The sequence below is a fragment of the Malurus melanocephalus genome, unplaced genomic scaffold (genome assembly GCF_030028575.1).
Source record: "Malurus melanocephalus ecotype Western Australia unplaced genomic scaffold, MMel_1.1 scaffold_21, whole genome shotgun sequence".
Taxonomy (NCBI): domain Eukaryota; kingdom Metazoa; phylum Chordata; class Aves; order Passeriformes; family Maluridae; genus Malurus; species Malurus melanocephalus.
Window position 1 is genome coordinate 3,509,645 of NW_026623253.1, and position 19,480 is coordinate 3,529,124.

At 42.4% G+C, this 19,480-nt stretch overlaps 1 protein-coding gene across 1 annotated transcript in view; it reads right to left on the bottom strand.

The window, feature by feature from the left end:
• Positions 1-2,098: 2,098 nt before the first annotated feature.
• The window catches only part of CRYBG3 (crystallin beta-gamma domain containing 3), an 81,162-nt gene continuing 63,780 nt past the window's right edge, over positions 2,099-19,480 (bottom strand). Inside the window, exons 16-22 of the mRNA XM_057389978.1 lie at positions 15,708-15,817; positions 15,086-15,212; positions 7,971-8,110; positions 5,300-5,423; positions 3,884-4,042; positions 3,135-3,294; positions 2,099-2,619 (exon numbers count right to left, since the gene is read on the bottom strand). Coding sequence (XP_057245961.1) covers positions 2,531-2,619; positions 3,135-3,294; positions 3,884-4,042; positions 5,300-5,423; positions 7,971-8,110; positions 15,086-15,212; positions 15,708-15,817 — 909 coding nt within the window. The 3' untranslated portion in view covers positions 2,099-2,530. The remainder of the gene's footprint in view (positions 2,620-3,134; positions 3,295-3,883; positions 4,043-5,299; positions 5,424-7,970; positions 8,111-15,085; positions 15,213-15,707; positions 15,818-19,480) is intronic.

Genomic DNA, 19,480 nt, shown 5'->3' on the forward strand with positions numbered 1-19,480 from the left:
TCCGGCCTCTGGTTTATAGTGCTAACAAAGCACTGCAGTATCTATACTTTACTACTGTCTGGTACCAGATGTTACTTATCTTTCCACACTTTTGGGAAACTGCGCATGGAGAAAAACAGGTAAGTGAACCACAGCTTCATGTCTGTGGCTGGATGAAGTCACTCCAATTTAACACCAGTGCTGTGGTATTCCCTTCCCTCGGGAGAGCTGCTGGGATGTGGAGGACATCTTAAGTTATACATGGAACAGGCTCCAGAACCTTGGGCATGAAACATTAACTTGTTTTTTTCATTTGTAAAGTTCATCAGCAGGAAAACTCGTTTGTTCTGTTTGATTGCCCTGACAGAACAAAAGCTTCTTGGTAAAAGCTGTGTGTGTTGTTCCCAGATGGAAAGACTGTGCCCAAGAAAACCCCTTTTTCCTCAGATGCTAACATCACTGGAATAAACAAACAATAATATTTAACTTCTGCCGTCCCCAGTACCAATTTCAAGTGAAAGTAACCCAAAAACCTGTAGATGGTATCTGTTCACTTGATTAGGTTTTGATGAGACTGGTGCAGTTACTTTAATACCTCATTGATTTTTAATACACAATCTCAAGTAACAGCACAGCCACATCTTCAATACACTTACCCTTTTTTAGCCATTGGAAAAGAAATATTTTACAGAAATGTGCTCAACATCTGCTACAAACTATAGTTTAGCTTGTTTAAAAATAAACCAACCAGCAAAATGTTTCTCCTAAAAAGTTTTATACAGTTAAAATATACATGCTTTAGCATTTTACATTCAAGGTCTCTTAAGTACAAAAGCCTGCTTTACTTTGTTACGTAACACTGAGACAACCAAGTATGATTTAGTCATTCTTCATTTAAAAAACTACAACTTTTTACACAGGCTTTTAAAATTTCATATAGAAAGCAAGTCACATGCAGAACGCTTGATGTACTGACATATATGGAGAAAAGCCTAACAAGTGCTTTAATTGAAAAAATAYATACATACATTTGAAGATCTGTTACTCGAACAGCAGATACATAATTTTAGAATGTAAAATAGTAAGTGCAAGTAGATTTATTTTTAAATAGTACTATATAGAACTCCATTTCATACAAAAATAGACATCCATATATTTTATTTCTGTGGCAAACTTAGAGTTATGTCTTTGTTTGGGGATGATCCTGTTTGAGTGCACAGCTGGCATAGGTACAGCTTTTGGAATCTAAAATATCTGTTCAGCTAACCTGAACTCTTTAAATAGTACTAAAAATACATACCCTGAATATACAAATGCTGGAGGAAAAAAAAAAGGTATTTTCAATGAAGAAGATTAATTTAGTGATGCTGAAACCAGGGATCTAAGGGATTTCTCTCCCATTTAAGGTGTTCACAGCCCTATAGGTAYCTCTGTTGGGCAGTGTTGAGCCAGGAAAATGCTTTTCAAGCATTCTCTTGTTCTTTTGGGAGCAATAGCTACAGTTGCATAGTGTGGAAATTGAGGAGAGCCCTGGCACACCCAGCTCTGGACCATCAGCCCTCATCCTTTGTGCCACAGTGACACAGCAGCCACGCTGGGAACACGAACCAGCCCTGGAATGCAGGCTGCTGGCCAAGTACATGCCAAGGCGAGGTGGTTTCTGCAGGAAGACATGGTTTCAAGAGTAAATGGCATCATATTAAATTAAGCTCTTTAAACTRAAACAAAATAGAGCTACATTAAAATACAGCTACAGTTAAAATCAGTGCTGCCACTGCAGCTTAGCCCTTGTAGCCCCTGGACAGGACCCRTTATCCCTGCTGTGATACACACACATGGCTCTGTGCTAAAGGTGATCTTCTGGGACAACTCTGAGTTCCAGGGTAGAAAACAGGCCACAGGTCAAAAAAACAGTTCCTGACTGAGTTGGGAATTTGATGTTAAAAAGCAGAGAAGACAAAGGCCTACCAGGATCATTTAGGGGGTGAAAGGCCCCTCTATTGCCTCCTTTCACATGCTGAGCTGGAATTCCAGTTCAAAGGTATCCTTAGGAACAAAATAAATTGCATTTTAGCAAAAGCATTATTCAGGATCACTTGGAACCTAAAGAGTTTGGGCACAAGAAAGACCAACTCAAGTTCCTTGAAGCTCCTCTGTGCATTCCCTCCTCAGTGAGCTTCCAGGAGTGTGGGGAAAGTAAGACAGCATTTCTGAAGAGCCTTTTCCCTGCTAGCTCTTGCACTTCCCATCCTGCAAAACCTCTGCCTACTCTTCTGCATTTACCTTTCAGATGAAGAGCAATGGTGACTTTCACAGGAGCAGCCTCTGAAGAATCAGCTTCCCTGCAGAGAGACATTGGATCAACCTCCCATCTTCCAGATTTGTGCAAAATTCAGTTCTTTTAGGAGCTGGTGCTTGTCATGAAGGAAAATAGAGAGGAGTTGCTGCTTATGCTTCCAGTGGTGTGTGACTTCAGTAGTTGGGTTCTTTTTTTTTCCCCCCTGTAGATGTTGGTAGCTCACACAAAGTCCATCCATGGGGTGGGTTTTACTCACAATATTTCAATATCCCATTTCTGTGAAGGTTTGTTTTCTAATGGCTGATTCATAATGATGTGATTCTTGTCATAATAATTTCCTCCTTAAACAGAAGAAATTAATGAAGGAAGATTTTTAAAAATAAGTACTCATAAAAATTATACATAATCTTTGAGATGCATGACTTAGTAGGAAAATTAGCTGAAAACAGAAATTTCATGAGGTAGTAGGCTGGTGTTCACAATTGAGCAATGATAATTTTAACCAGCCTTTTTTAAACTCCTCTTTCTGAGTTATTCTGTAGCTGCTTTTCTTTCATCATTTTTTCTTCTGTAACCTGCACTTCTTGCCATCTGCACTGCTTAACTCCTTGAGGTACAACAGTTGATCTGATCAAAATAAACCGCTGGAACCAAAAGAGAAAAGTTCCTCCCTGCCCTGTTTCTTGTCCCACTGCCAAGCAATTGGACCTAAACCTAACAGCAAAGGTATGATTCAGGTTTTAACCTTAAGTACCAAAAAAGAAAAAAAAAAAAAAGGAATATGGCAATTAACGTTAATCAAAAAATGCAGTTAAAACCTGTGAGGTTTAGGACTTACTGTTTTCTTTTTAAATACCTTTAATATCAAGCACCAGTTGCTCACTGAGGTATGAACTGATGGTTCCATCCTCGTTGAGTCTCCACTTCTGCCTGTCCTTCCCATGTTCTGTCCAGAGGGCGACTTTGACCCCAGGCACGTCTCTGCCACCAATGACATCCAGACAGGCATTGTTGGCCTAGGAAACAAGGAGAGAAGTGAGATCARGTCACAAAGCCTCAGTTTTGTGCCTGTCTAGTTCCAGACACTGAACTTACGGCACTACATTGTCCTGTAGCTGGTAAGATGCCTGGCAAGCAAACGAGGAATGGATTATTCAACAACTGCTGCTTGATCAAAGGTGGTGGTCTTTGTTACAGTTYTTTAATGTTAAATCATCAGCTTTTTTTTTGTATTAATAACAGACTATCAAGGGCAGCATTAATAGAAAAATAACCTACTCTGTTCACACATTCTTTTCAGATTAGTTCTTATCTCTAAAGAGTCAATGAACTTAAAATTGTGACTTTAGAAAAAAAACAGCTTTCCACAGGCTTCTGCTTCCAGGAGCATCAGTTCCATCAGATGGATGTGAAAAGCATCCCAAGCTGCCCAAGCAGGGAGATCAAACTGCTCTGTACATAGCAGACAGAAGTTTTAAGAGCTTTGGTTTAAGAGGCACAGGAGAACCCAAAAGCCATCCAGGTGTTGGTGCASCCTACAGTAAAAGCAAGAAGTGAAAGGAGAGCAGGGACACAACCCATTCATCTCCAGGATGCAAAACTCACCTTGGATTTGAAGAGCCCCCGGCAGTAGTGCCAGAGCTGGGAGTTGTTGCTGTTGTGCGGGGCCACGCACACCGAGGTCGCCCTGATGTCTGCCAGGCTCCCAGCCACGGTCAGGTACTTCCCCTGGGCCCTGTTCCTCACTCTCAGATACACTGCTGGCTATGTGGGGTCAGGGGAAAGAGTCACAACACAGATCAGTCAGGCTGATGTGACAGGGCCTCCCCTCCAACTTACAGCAGTTTTCTAAACTGTTCAATTCTCATTTTCACTTAGTATATTCAGGAATTTTTTTGCTGGAAATAAATGCGCATGTGAAGCAGCAGTAAGCAGTTTTTCACATGCAGACAGGCAGCTATAAACAGCAATAGCAGATAGGTTTTTTAAAAAAAATATTTATGGCTATAGAACTAATTCCTGTGGATCTGCAAATGTGCCTAATTCACATTTCACTCGTTCCAAGGGCAGTAAATGGTCTACTCCACCTGCTTTTTATTTTTGGGACAAAAACTTACTGAGTTACATATCCAGCAASTTCAACCCTCATTAACTGGAATATATGGCAGAGATGCACACCACTGCTTTTGAACATCCAAGGTGAGTACTGACTGACAGAGAACTGACTTGGTATCCCTGTTTACTTGGTTTACTCAAAAAATAAGAGGATTTGCAGGGCTATTGCAGGGTTTGAGCTTTTGCTCTGTTATTCATTGGTTGCAGTGCAAATAAAGAGCTGGGAATTATAAAAAGCAGCTCTGCTGGAACCCCAGCTCCAGCTTTTCTTCTGGGAGCTCTGAATCTTTTTTTTTTTTCCGTATTGAAACAAACCCTGAGCTACAGATAATAAGGCCTTTCTCCCACCAAGCATCCATAAACATAACCTGTATCAGAATAGTGTTTAGTTTCTCTTTACTTTGTGGTTTAGAAATCTGAACCTTTGAATGAGATTGAAACTGGAATTACCTGAGGTGAGGCAGAGAGGGAAAACCTGATGGGAACTGCATGAGCTTTGCCTCTTTTGGAAATCCAGGCTACAGCACAATAAAATTCACTCTTGCTTCCATTTATGTTAATTATGAAACAAGCCAGCGTGGAATTGGTTTCCTCATTATAYTGTTATATAGCAAAAACCGTAAAAATAGAGCATCCACAGAACATGCTAATGAGCAATTCAGAAAAACAAAACTTGGCATCAAGAAACTGGGAATTGTTTCCCTTTAGGGACCTAACATAGATCTCAATAACTGCCACGAGAGGCATTTTCTGCTTCAGTAATCTTCCAGTGGATCCTTCTGGCTGTCATCATCTGGCCTGATTTAAGGAGTACAACTCATCCCACTGCACTCAGTGGTAAAACTGATACTCGTGCACTGAGCCCTGCCCACAAAAACCCCATTTCCTCACACGTTCTCTCAGTACCTGCTTCACAGGACGAAGGGAGCCAATTGCTTTCCAGCCACTGTGTYCACTCCAGTTTGAAATCTCACTGGGCTCCAACAGAAACTGCTTTCCTAAAAAATTACATCCCTCGTAAGCAATCCACCTGGATACACAAAACAGAACATGAAAGGGAGCTCGTTATCCACAGCAAAACTGAACTGCAGGTCAGGGTTGTGCTCTTGAAATCTCCAAACACTTCCACAGTGATGCGCATATCAAACCTCTCTGTGCTGCAAAATGCCATCCCTTTCAGTGGGATGACTGCCTTCTGTTGACATTCAGACCTGTTTTCTGTTTGTCTCCCCAAAATTTGTAAAGTACACTTCCCGTGTCCCCTCTCCCCCTCCATTTTCCCCCTACAAGTRGGAGAAGCTCTGCATGAACCCAGACGTGAATAATGCTGGTTTCAGCAGGCTTACGTTAGAAAACTACGGAGCCACACTTGCAGCTTTACCTAGCTGTGCACATTAATGATGAGAGGATCTTGTCTGATGTTTTCATTTAAAAATGCATTTACCTTTAAAGCTTTTTATACAATTCCACTTGTCTGGAAACACATCCAGAGATTCCCTCCAAGCCCCACACCCTGCTCTAGCAGATTTTCCTGTAATGAATATACCACGGACCTGGCTGAGTCCTGTAACACCCAGCTAAAGCGCTGGCACATACAGAGCCCTTGTTATCCGGGCATCTGCTCAGTAAATGCTGCTCACAAAAGCAGCCTCAGGAACACAGATCCCTTCTGTTTACATCAATAGCACATTGTTGTATGGACAGTGAMTCCTAAAAGCCTGACTCATTAACTCCTCTGAACACAAAGCAAATGCTGGTTTCCCAGGTTACCTGTCTCACAGATCAGCTGCCAAGAACACGGGGGATGGCTGCACCCTGAGTCAGTGAGGGAGCACCCACAGCCCCAGAACACCTGGAATTGCCTTTGCCCACTGCACACAGTTCACAGAAACTGAGAGCCAGCCTTGCTCAGGGYTCCACAGAGGCCCAACTGTGCCAGCTGTGATCTGCCTGGCAATGAGGCTGGTCCCTGATCCTTTGAAGTCCGAACCTCCCAACTGACAGGTTTGACCACCCCTTGTGTCTTCCTTACACTTTGAACACATTCCTGACCTTTYTTCTTTGCAATGGTTTCTGTTAAGTCACCGAGAATTCAGTTAACATTATTCTTGGAGCACGGAACAATCTCATTTGGAATGTAGTTTCAAAGCAGACATTAACAGAAACAGAAATGGGAAAGACTGTTACAGTGATCACCGTGTGAAGCCAGGTTGGGCTCCTGGCATTCAGCGACACAGATAAAACTCATCTCAGCTCTCACACAGGCTGTGCCACCTCTCCCACACCTTTAAGCACCACAGCATCCTTTACCAAGGCAGATTCCAAGCTTGTGCCTTTCCTGGGGTGGCTGGTAGGCTTAGGAAGGATCCTTTTACCCAAGCTTGGCAACAAGAAGCCATTGGAATATTTATGTAAATATTTGCTCTTTGCCTAAAGCCAGCGGAAGGCTTTGGGACAAGGAGCCAAAAGCCCTCTAAATCTGCCTTGCTGAACTCTTAATCACAGGTAAGGCAAACAAACCCTCTAGGACATCCCACAATCACCAAACACCCTCAGCCTTTAGGCTACTTGTCTGCTGTGTGGAATGGGGACAGGCTGTGGAGGTTTGTTACCTAGGGRGCATCACAAGGAGCTCAAAGAAAGCTCGGCCCTCAACCTATTCCAGAGACAGGGAGGCAGCTAACCTGGCTTGGATACTCCATAATGAGCAGCCAGGCCCTGCTGCCCTCACTCTCCCGTGCTTTCTTGCCATGGGGTCCCAAAGGCCTCACCCTTCCTTTGCAGCCAATTGCTTGGGCAAAGTGATTTAATTTCCAGACAACAGCAGCATATGATCACTCACTCTGTATTTTCAGCAAGGGCTCAGGATGGAAGTGGCACAAATGCTGGGAACTGCTGTGAATTGGCAAAGCTCTGTGGGGAAGCTTATTTCACGGTTCTCTCAAGAAAAYTGCAGCCTTGCCCATGTGGATAAGGTGGGGAAAGGTCAAACATAAACATAGGAAATGTGCGTCCCATTAGGAGAACAGCAGTTTCCAGCCACTCTCGATTGCAGGATGAGACTCTGCAAGTTATTTGTTGCTGCTGTGGRTGTGGAGACTGAAAACCTGGCTGARGCAGAACACTTGGGAGCTCTTCCAAAAGGTGAAAGGGAGAGAAGTGGAAGGGGTTAGAAGGTCACTTCTGCAGATGTAAAATGTTTTCACAGAAGAACCTGGGTGTACAATCACACTCACTGAGGAGGGTTAAACTAATAACAAAAGCAAGTAACTGTTCCAGCTGTCAGATCCACCCTGAGCTCCTCTCAGAAGCTGCTGCCTCTCTGGCAGCCAGTCAGCACATCAAGCATCGCTGAGCCACTGCAGTGGTTTAAATCACTGCTGTTTATAGCTGGCACTTTACAGCCAGTTCATAAGGGCAGTCCGAGTTTACACTACCTGCCTTTGAAAGTCTGTGTCTCAAAATACAAGTTAAGAATGTCAACCATCCCATGAACAAGGCAATAATCAGGAGACAATGCATGCTCAGGATTAGCTCCTAGAGTGCAAAACTGACAGGGATATTCTCCCATACTTACAATCCACTTCTCACCCACACGGACTGGGTGTTAAAATGCAGGTCCTCACTCAAAACAGAATTGACTGGTTCACTGAAGTGCAGCTCTCTGCCCTTGCAGCATTCCAGGGTGAACAAACTGATGGAAGGCTCAGCAAAAACCTGGGAGAGGAGGAAGGAAGGAAAAAAAGCACAAAGTTTTAGTAGAAATAGTCTAACTTCAGTTGTTAGACATGATGCACACACTGGCCCACTTCAGTTGAGTTTCCTACACACTTTTGGATCAGCTCATGCTCCCTCAGCAAATGTCACAACGAGGGAAAACCCCAAAGCACACAGAGCTGCAACAAACTGCATTTATCAGTGGCTTTGTCATCAGAGYGTAGTGTCCCACTGACACAGCCCAGGCACAGAGAGTCACCAGGCCATGCAGAGTCCTCTGTTTGCCTCTGGAAAAACTCATTTTGATCTGATTTGTATCATCAGGACCTTGATTGCTTTTCAAAAATCCACTTTATTTACTTATTGATGGAATATGCATCTAAAATAGTGAGGCAAATCACAAGTTTGTTCACAGACTTCAATTCACTGTAGACAAATGAAAGAATTTTAGGGAGCTACAAACTGCAAAAACTTAGAAAGGTCAACTAAAAAGTTCTCAATGTTTTTAACAGACATTACTGTTTATCTTCTGACAATCTTGAAGGACTAGCACAATTAGTAAATTCTACAATCTGATGCAGAATTGAAACATTTGTCATTTAATGTTCTTTTCTACAGTCGACAAACTGCCTATGAAAGCAAAAAAAAAGATCAGTTTGCATGAAAATGTGGTACAGCTGTAAGCTCAGCAGAAAATCAGAGGGAGCAGATTTAAATACACAAATTCTGTGCCGCAGGAAGAGGAACACTTGTACAACTCTTCAGCATTTTTAATCTAAAACTAGAAGCATAAGCCCTTGCAATTTACACCTGGATAGATCTGGATACTCCATAATGAGCAGCCTGCTAAAGGAGGAGGGAACAGGTCTGACTAACTCAGTGAGCAGCCTCTCCAGGAAAGTTACCTCATTTTGGGAGACCTTACCCTGAGATAGCTGGCTCAGGCAAAAGTTGGGATTTCTCTTGCAGCAAAGACATGGCCTCAGGTGGAATAAAGGAAACAAAATCTTGAAGTTGACACAGACACTGAGTGACTAAGAGAAATTAACTTCCATGTTTGAAAAGGCACATGTATTGTAGTGAAGTGTCTCTGAAAAGCTCAGGGGTGAGTCAGGACATACGAACTTCCTCGACACTGACTCAGTGCCCTTGGTATGCAGCTGGTTATTCAGACTGTGCCTCAGAAATTGCCTCCCTCTGCCAGCCAGTGCAGCRACAGCCTAAGCCATGCAGCACTGCATGGACAGAGAGCTCACTGCCACATTTTGAAAAACAGGTGGGATCATCCATTCAGATTTTTAAAGCCTACTATACTCCTAAAATCTAATGTTACAAATCAGAAAGATATTAAAACCTTCATTTTGGRATGTCAGCTCTTCCCAAGAGTTCCCTTCTGCTGGATGGGATGGGTCAAATTTACAGTGTGTGGCTAAAGGCTCCCTTTGAAACACAGWCCAGCAGGCCTAGTGCAGGCAGCTGCTTCTGAGGCTGCTTTGCTCAGCAAGGCATTTCATCACCCTGTCTGCAAGAGCCTCAGGTGCCTTTCACCGAGCAGACACCAGAAGTCATGTCCAGAACTGGTCCAACAATTCTCACAAAAGCACTGCTAACCATGAGAAACACCACTGGGCATCCATGTTGCCAGACATTGTTACCCAAACCTAAAYATTTATCCTGCTGTTGCAACAGTGAGACTGTTGAGAGACAGGGCTGCTTTGGACAAGGCATCTGACACAGCAGATCCATCTACACACCAGGAACCAGAGCAGTGAACTGCTGGAGTCAATTAAAATGAGTCCAGCTSTGCTGTGGCTGTGACTGCTTGAGCTGAGAATTCCCCGTCCAGGTTCCCAGAGTCCCTGACACACACACTACCTGTGGGAAGGGCTGTCTCCCCCCCTCCCAGGGAGCCCTCAGCACAGATTCAGTGATCCTGCAGATACAAAGCCCAGAAAGAAGCCAGGCTGCTGTGCCAAGCTCTGAGCTCTCCCATTTCCACAGCCATATATAGAGCAATGCACCAATTCCTCACGTTCTGTATTCCCTTCTACGCCAACAGCTGGCAGCAGTGACTTGGTCTGGCTTTTTTCTCTGACTTTGTTTTCACAGCTCCATGGAAACTAAGAACAGTGAAAAACAAGGTTTGAGGTTGGGCTCARGGGCTTACTACAGAGGCATCTTGCTCCCAGCCTTTGTGGCAGAATGCCGAGGAGCATTTTCACCTGAAAGGTGAGCTGAAGACATATACATTCATCCATTCCCAAGTCTAGGTCAGCATTACTTTAGCTTCTCTTCATAGCWATTTCAAGGAAAATACCTGAAATAACCTGCTTTGGGAAAAGCTTACCAACTGTCAGAATGACAAAGCACTAAGGAATTTCTTCAACTGATTTCGATGTGTGAAGGAACTAACTGCCTTTGCTTAAACCAGCACCAATAACATTTTAAGAGATTTTGCTTGCCCTGCTTTTCATGCAAGTGTCCAGGGAGAAACTTGAAGAGATTTATTATATTCAAGAGGCCATTCTTATTCAAGATTAAGGAAGGTTCTATTTACATAGCATTTCAAGATATGAGCAGACTTGTAAACTGTGAAATACCCTGATTTCCTTTACTTAGCAGGTGTGGTGTTCTATGGCTAACAAAGCACATGAGGCAGTGACAATGACACAGGTAAACCATGAAAAATCAACACACTAAAAATCTCTTGCACAGTTCAACTCAGCTCATACTTTCCCCGCAATAATTTTTGCTTTTAATGGGGTGAAGCTATGCAACACAATTTTCCACAATTCAGAACAGATTTTTTACACTTTACCAGTTCAGGRAAAAAAACCCCACAATGCAAACATGAAGTGTTTGATATTAAACAAAGATCAATGCAAGACGAGCTTCCTCAGTAAGGTACCGACAGAGAAGCTCACCAAGGAGTATTAGAACTGAAAACTAAGTGCACAGGTGAATTTGCACATGYGCTGAAAAGAAAAGAAGCATAGCGATGGATAACATATGGATAATATTCCATTATGGACATTGTGAGAATCATTACTGATAAAGCTCTTTCAAAAAGGGCTCATCCCAAAACACATTTTCCCTCGCACCTTTTCTTCTTGCCAGCTTTGATGTGAAAGCCTAATAAAGGCAAAGAAAGAAATCCAAAGGGCCAGAGTGTCACCATGACATTAAGGCATGAGTGTCCCCAGCCATGGCAGGGAATGGGACACTGCCCCATTTCACATCGCTGCTGATCTGCCAACAGCATTTACCAGAGCCTGCACTGGAGGAGCCTCCACAGCAGTGTTGCAACATCCTTGGGAAAATCTTTACTCTCCAGGCTCGGCCAACTCATCATTTACAACTGTCTTTGCTGAAGCTGCTCTTGTCTGGCTACTCCCTTCAGTATGGGAYGGATGCCTGGCTGAGGGAACGCGGTGCTGGACGATGCAACGCCCACGGTCCAGTCCCAGCAACACACAATGACTCACTGCCTGGCCCTGGGAAACAGCAGTTAATWTTTGTATCTGATTTCTTTATTTGCCTCACAAGACTGCTGGGAAGATTGGTCAACACCTGTATTTAACTTACAGAAGATAATAGAGAAATACAAGGACTACCATGATTGATTAGAGCAAGAACTAYGAATGCCTCAAAAGAAAAGGGAAACAAACCCAACCAAGTGAAAAAAACATTGCACAACGCACAACCTGGATTTCATTTTTGGTTTTAGAAACTGAGGCTGGTTTAACTTATATGCCGAAGGTAACATTTTAGGAGGAAAGTTAATTGCTCATTGCAACAGTCCAGGGTATTCTTGTCCATGCAAATCACACCAAACATGACAGGAAGTTTGTCTAAACAACATGCCCAAGAAAAGGCAGCACTAGAGCTGATCTCCCCCTTGCAAGAACAGAAGGGTCTCTATCCCAAAAGATTAACCACTTAAAGTAACGAACATTGGACAAATGCCCCAGTAAGTAACCATGGCCCTATAAATGGCCCAGCTGCCTTCACCTGCACTGGTCCACATTTCCTTTCCATGAATCCACAGCAATGCAAAAGGCAAGTCCTTGCTGATGCAGGCACAGAAACCTCTGCAACTCTGCAGCAACTCAATCTGTGCTATGCTCTCACCTGCCTGCAGAATGACTGTTAACAACAACACAACAGCACATTTCATCAGCAAGATCTTCTGAAGGAGTGCTTTGGGATTTTTAGATGAAAGGACACGATGAGAGGCAAATGGCATCAGTGTCAGTTGTTCCTTGTCTCCTCCTGATAATCCACAGCTTTTCTTAAATGCTCTGAGGGTGACAAAACAGTCCAACCTGGATTTGAGCATAATGAAACAGCAGAAAAAAGCACAGCTAGGGTCTCCYAAGTATTTAGTTTGAGTATTATACACTCTGGAGGAAAAGTGTGACRGGAAAGAGGAAACTCCATCATGAACTGTTGTGGTAGGACAAGGGGTTATAGCTTCCAACTGAAAAAAGAAYAGATTTAGCTTAGATGTTGGAAAAAAATATTTACTGTGAGGATGGTGAAGCACTGGAACAGGTTGCCCAGAGAAAYTGGGGATACTCTATYCCTGAAGTGTTCAAGGCCAGGCTGGATGGGGCTTTGGGGAACATGGGATACCTGGAGGTGTCCCTGCTTCATGGCAGGGGGGCTGGAACTGGATCATTAAGGTCCTTTCCAACGCAGACTATTGTATGATTCTGTGATTCTAGGAGGTTCCTGGGAAGAGGGAACACCTTCCCCGCACTCCTTATGAACCTGCCTAACTTCGGTGTTACTGCTTCCTGAACCATCAGTAGGGGAAAACTGGTTGCAAAGATGTGCTGAATTCCTCCATGATGCTAGGGCACAATAAATGAGGAAATAACCAAAGTGAAACCATACTCATTTGAATTTCTTGTGAAATGGGAGAGTGTGTGTGCAGAGGATGTGGGAGCAGCATGCCATGCTTAAATCATGACAACTTCACTTTTCAGCAGACCACAGATAAAACATCCCTCCACCTCCAAGAGCTCAGGGTTAGAATAAAAATCAGCCAGCCTAAAATACTGTCACTCCATTAAACTCATCAAACCATCACTAGTGTGAGCCTATTTTCTTATCCAAACAATTTTGCATTGCTCTGAAAGTTTTGCATTTTTTTTCTATTTTAGTTGGACCAACTCAGTAATTCAGAAGGCARGTTTTAATTTTGTTATGTAATTAAGTTTTTGGACAAACAAATAATATTTTTGGCAGTTTTCAAACTCAAAAACTCGAAAGTTTTTTTTTTATCATTTAGAGCAGTCATTATATTTGTTTGCCAATAATTTGTTTTCATCAAAGCTGCATTTTGTATAGAACAAACAGAATGTTCCCAGCGTGGGACTCTTCCACAGTTATACTTGCAGCAAATACATCTCGCTGAAAGGAGAGCAGGAGACAATGCACACCCAGGGCTTGGTGTCAGGGTTAAAAGTTCTCCCTCTCACATGTGAGCTACCAGGGGACACACCTTAGCTCTGAAATGAGGCTGGTATTCAAAGCTGAATAATGGAAGGGGTTCCCAATGTCACAAATGAATTAAATAAAGCTACACAACAATTCCACTTGGGAATAGGCCCTCTTCTCTCCTGAATGAGCTCATAGAAATATGGTGTAATAAAAGGGGCTCTGTTCCAAGAACAGTGCAGCGTGGACAATGCACAGAATAAGCTGAGGCTGCTCCTGGCTGTGACCTGCTGCGTGCTCTGTGTCACGTCTGTGCCACACCAGGCTCCTGAACACTGCCCCGGGCTCAGCTCCCACAGGGACGGGGAGGGTTTTGCCATTTGGGAAACAGGTGGGGGTCAGTGGCATTTCATGTTTAGTGCCTTGATTTTGTGAATACAAGGGTTCCTGTTTGCAAGAGAAGAACCAAACTAAGAGGTGCAAAAGCAGAGGACCTGCCAAACACACTTCTTCCAGGGCTTGGCCCTCAGGAATCAAGGGCTGCCAGTAGTTTCTGCCATGCCAAACTTCATATTAACTTCCCTGTGAGATTGCAGGCTGGGGGATCTGGATGAGTCCTGTTATTTGATGTCAAAACTTCACTTGGATTTGGCACAGCAGAGTTTAAACACTGAACTTGAAAAGGGGAACTTTAATCTAAAACCCAGGCCCTCAGCAGGTGGGAAGTCACTGTATCTGTATARTCTAGTGAAAATCCAGCTCTCATATATGAATTGCAAATCCTTCCCACCACACCCATGGGCTGGGTGTTTGCATTTGCTTGGGGTTTGGGGGACTTGGGCTTTTTTTGCTTAGTTGGTTGGGTTTTTTTGCTTTTGTTTGTAAAATTTGTTCACAAATGGTAAAAAGGACTTCACATGTGAAAAAACTGAACTGAGTAATCCTGGAAGTCTAGCTTCATAAGAGTTATCCTGAAGKACACATGGTAGATAGGCTGAACTTGTGTCCTGTGACCAGGGAAGGAAGAAGAGTTTTGGAGAAGGTGCTGGCCAGTGCTGGAGAGGAGGGGACACAGAAACCACTGCTTCCCTTTTACCAGCAGTGTCACAGCTGATCTTTGATGCTCCTGCATGAGAGCACWTCAAGACGTGGAAGAAAGGTACAGACATCACATTAAGACCCCAATTTGTATGTCCTGTGTGCAGGATTACAGCGGGACGTACAGTGTGTTGTACTCCCTTGTTCTGAAGAACAAAATGCATTCCTGCCAAAACTCCTGTCCATGGAGGGCCTTGTAAAAAAGCAGAGCAACTTTAACTTCAGAACACCCAAGAGCAGCTACAAGTGACCACGTGCACATGTGCACGCAGCCTGACCTGTTCCCATCCCAAAAATCCCTATGAGCCAAGAAAACAAACCTCACTCTTTTCCCTGACTGGACGTTTGTTTAGGGCAAGTACTCACTTCAGACATCTGAMAAGGAAAATTGCTCCAAAATGTTTTTTTTTTTTCCCCCCAATGAATTCTTACATATTGAATAGGCTTGAGGGATTTGATTGTAGCAGTGGGGCAGCCACAGGAACTGAGGTCAACGTAGAGGCCTTCTTCCAGCACACACTGATTGTCAGTGATTTCCCCTTTGTAACACAGGAGCCAACTGCAAGAATAATGGAACAAAAAAGATAAGCTGCTCTAGCTGCTTATTAAGTTTTCTTCAAGACCTAATACTTGCTAAGRACATAAGGAATAAAAAATTTCTTTGTTCTTGTCAAGCTTAAAGTAAGGTGACTTGAAAGGCTGTGCAGCAAAGCAAMCAAAGCTGCAAAATCAAATCATGTGGCACAGAAACCTCAATTCCAGAGTCAAATGACGCGAGTGGAATGCAGACACTTCCACTGTACCAAAGTTCTCAAAATCTGGAATAAATTCTAAGTGGAGTTAAAAAAAGAACCACAGTAACTGTGCAAACCTTCCCCAGGAGAGCAATACATAGCACCCAAACCAAGAACAGGATGAGAGTTACTGAGATGACTTGCAGGACAAAGGGTCTAAGACATGATGGAATATGATGGGCATGTGTTATGTGCTGTCTGAAATTTTGTAACATTAAAAGAAAAAATTAATCTTATGGCATGTAAAACAACAGACTTACCATCCCCGGAGAACCTTAAAAGAACATGGTATGAATGATGTAAAATCAGAAACTTCYGCTGTGAAATCTACACATGCTCCTTGGAAATGTGTATTACTGAAAGCTTTGAGCTACAAGAACAAAACAAAACAAAAACAATGACTAGAAGGAAAATGAAGGCATTATCATTAATGTAAACAGAGAAAGCTCYACTCTCAGAGAAGTATCCATTCAATTCATAAAGATACAATTAAYAGAATGAATTCTCATTTAAAGGATCCTTTACATTCTACAGCTGCTTTACTTTTAGAAATATCAAGTATTTTGTCATCTCTGGGCCTGGCACAGGATGCTTCCCAGTGATGCTAAGGCAGGCAGTGTTATCAAGCATGACTTCATCTGCAGCAGGAGGGGGGCCAGGCAAAAATGAGAAGGGTAGGAGTGAAGGCTGTTATAATCCACCCAAAACACCCCTGAACTGCAGCTCAATTCTCACTAAAGCTCAGCAATCCAGTGCTCAAAGCAGGATGGAGAAATGTCGCTCARAAGATACAGGACTGCTGTTGACAAAGTGCCTTGAAACCTGTGATCACAGTGGTCGCAGGTGATTTTTCATTTCAGAACTAGCAGGAGGATTTCTGAGGAAACTGGGAACTCCTGAAGTTCAGCTAAACTGCTTTTATATGTCATGGGAAAGAGCTACCAGTCACAGTGAACCACACCCTAACAGTAACATGTGATTGGTTCACCCCAAAAAAGCAATAGCAATGAAGCTGAAAGTGTTGCAGTAAAATAGAAAAAAACAACCAAAAAAAAAACGCCCCAAAAAACCCCCAAAAACAAAAACAAAAAACCCCCAAAACTCCCAAACAAATAAACAAAAAACCCAAACAACTCCTGCCAAAAAAACCCCAACCCAAACAAAAAAACCCATGAAACGCCCCACCTCTCCAAGCCCCCATCAAAAATAAARAAACCCTAGTATGATATAGGCCATGATCTGTAGCAAGGACACCCAGAAATCTTTACTCTTGGCCTGCCACTGCTTAGCTGAGATGAATTTCATTTGAAAGCCTGAAAGAGAGGCTGGAAAAGAATGAAAAATTTAAGTGTATCAAGAGAACAGCCCAAATTCCGTAATGGAAGAAAAACAYGATGGCTGTTGCAAGAGCTACTTCCCCCTTCATGCCCCAAATCGGCCAAGCTTCCTGCCAAAGAAAAGAAATCAAGTGCTTTTGCCAGAACAGAGTGAGATGGGCCAAACACAAGTGTCAGCAAATGATTTTATGGAAAAGTTCAGTCTATGTTTTTAAAAGAAATGGGTGTTTCCTGTTAGAAAGAACAAGAAAGGCTTAACCAGGCCTTGCAGGGTGGAAGTGCTAACTGGAGAACACGGAGCAGCTACAATAAAATGAATAAAGTGTAACTGATTTTTCTGTAAATACAACTGCACTGCTCTGTCACAAAGCACTTATTTAAGCTGTAATTACACAGTATTTTCTACCCACTCATCTCAAAGCTTTTTACAAAAAGAAATATATATCCATACACACTGCCTTTCTTTCATAGGCCACGTGCTGTGCAATGCTTTTAAAAAAATATTCACAACTCATTTTTACACAGAATGTATCWAGTCATTAATGAATGAGGGTCTTAATTTGACAAAAGCTGGGGTGGAACAGTGATTCCTCAGTGCAAACACTGCAATTAGTCTACAACTGCAGCTATCTCCACTTTTTCAGGGTTTGACATCACTGAGTGAGGTTTTGCTTCCCAAAACCCCAACTGACAGAATATTAAAATCCAAATACAGGGTTGCACAGCAATTATCTCTGCTTCCTAAATCATCTGCACAAGTCACCTGCTGTTGAAGGAGGCTTGGTCCTTGCTGGGCAAACTTTATTTAAATAAATCAAATGAAGGGCTTTGTAGAGTTGGTGATTTCTCATGCTCTGTGTACTTGGTTTATTAGGGAGTCTGGCAGGCAGAAAAGGTCAGGGGAGCTACTTAAGGGAGAGACTGAAGAAAATTCWGCTGCTTTTTGATTTTTGATAAGCAGTGAAGAACACAAGTGTTAAAAAGACACACTCTCGTAGACAGTGCAAACAGTTCCCTTAGTTCAGATACACTTATTAAAGGTAGGACAACGTATAATCATCCAAAATAAGCAACAGATGACTTATACAAGGGTCAAACACCAGGATATTTAAGGATTTGTCAGCTCATATGCACCATGCTTTGAAGTTGCAAACTGAGAGACTGTTTTTCATGTAGAAAACCTTTATTTTACTCTGATTGTCAAATTCTTGATCTTTATCCAAAAGATTGTCTTTTACTTACCCTAAGTGATTAAATGTTTTCCCATAAAAACTTACTCAAAATATTTCCCCTCCTATAAGAACTGTAGTGATATGAATGATGTTCTTCCTTCCCTAGCTCTGGGGCAGAATCCTATGAAAACCAGGGTTGTGATAAACCAGGATAGTAATTTTTTCACAAATGATGTTAAGATTGTTATTAGAGACCACAAAAGGCAAAATACAGTCTGTACATGCCAGTATTTTAAGGTGTCTGTTCTTGTACACACACAAAAGGTTTTTTAAATGTTTCTGGAAATAAAAACCTGTAAAGCACAATTTCTTGAAACTTCAAAGTTTTGAATTGATCTTAAAGGTCTGCAACACTGGAATAATGTCCTCAAAGAATAGATTTTGGGAGATCCTGAAAAATAGAATTGGAGATGGAAATAAAATTGTCTTCAACTGTTTAGACCTCACCAGTTTTATGTGAGTCAGTTATTTTACCTGGCATCATTTACCAAGGCCCTCCTGTGAACATACTTGCAAGTCTTTGGATTTGGCTGCAAACTGCCATGTGAATAGGTTGGGCAGGAAGTCAGTGTTTAAGGCTAAAATAATACACCAATTATGTCTTCAGACAGGAAACATTTCCTGCAGTTCTGGGTTAATCATAAAATAGTAGAATTGGAGAAAAAGGAGGGTGTGGTCCACCTGCTAAGTAACACAATGCACATTATTTCCCATCCAAGCAAGAAAGAGAGAAATTGTGTCCAGATGACAAAATACTTAAGTTTGCTGAAACAGAACCATTGAGCTCTGAAACATCTTTTGTTTGAAAATAAGTTCATATTTCTCGAAATTAACTCTTCTAAATTTGCTTAATTAAAAGCATGCCATGGAGAGAGCAATGTAGATCATCACCCATGCCAGCAGGACAGACAAAGATCAACCAAACAACTCCTGCTGGACAGGAGGAGAGCSCTGCTGGGACAGAACATTGCAGGAGACACAGAGCACACATGGTCATGGACACAGAGCAGGTTTTTTGTTCCAGACAGATAATTCAAAGGTCCATTAGTGGAACACAGCCTTGTAAGACAAGGACAAAAATTGTAGGACCCTACACTAATTCATTTTTGAAACTAAGTGTGAATTATAGGGACTGCTTTCTCTTCATAAGTTACCACCAAGTTAGACATATTTTTCAGGGAAATTGTGAGAATGTATCATAAAAGAGATCACTGATTCACTGTGATCAGGATGTGTGCAGTTAAGCTCTTACGTTACTGTGATAGAAAGGGAACTTAAGGAGCAGCTCTACCTGCTTGGAAGACTTTGGAAAGCAGAACTACCAGCATRTAAGACTAAAAATCTCATCTTTCAGATGTTGATGCATCTGCAGGTTTGAAAATTGCAGTTCAGTTTTCTGTAGATTGTATTTTCATCTTCACCTCACATGTAAAGACAGAAGTGACAAACAGATACAATGCAAAA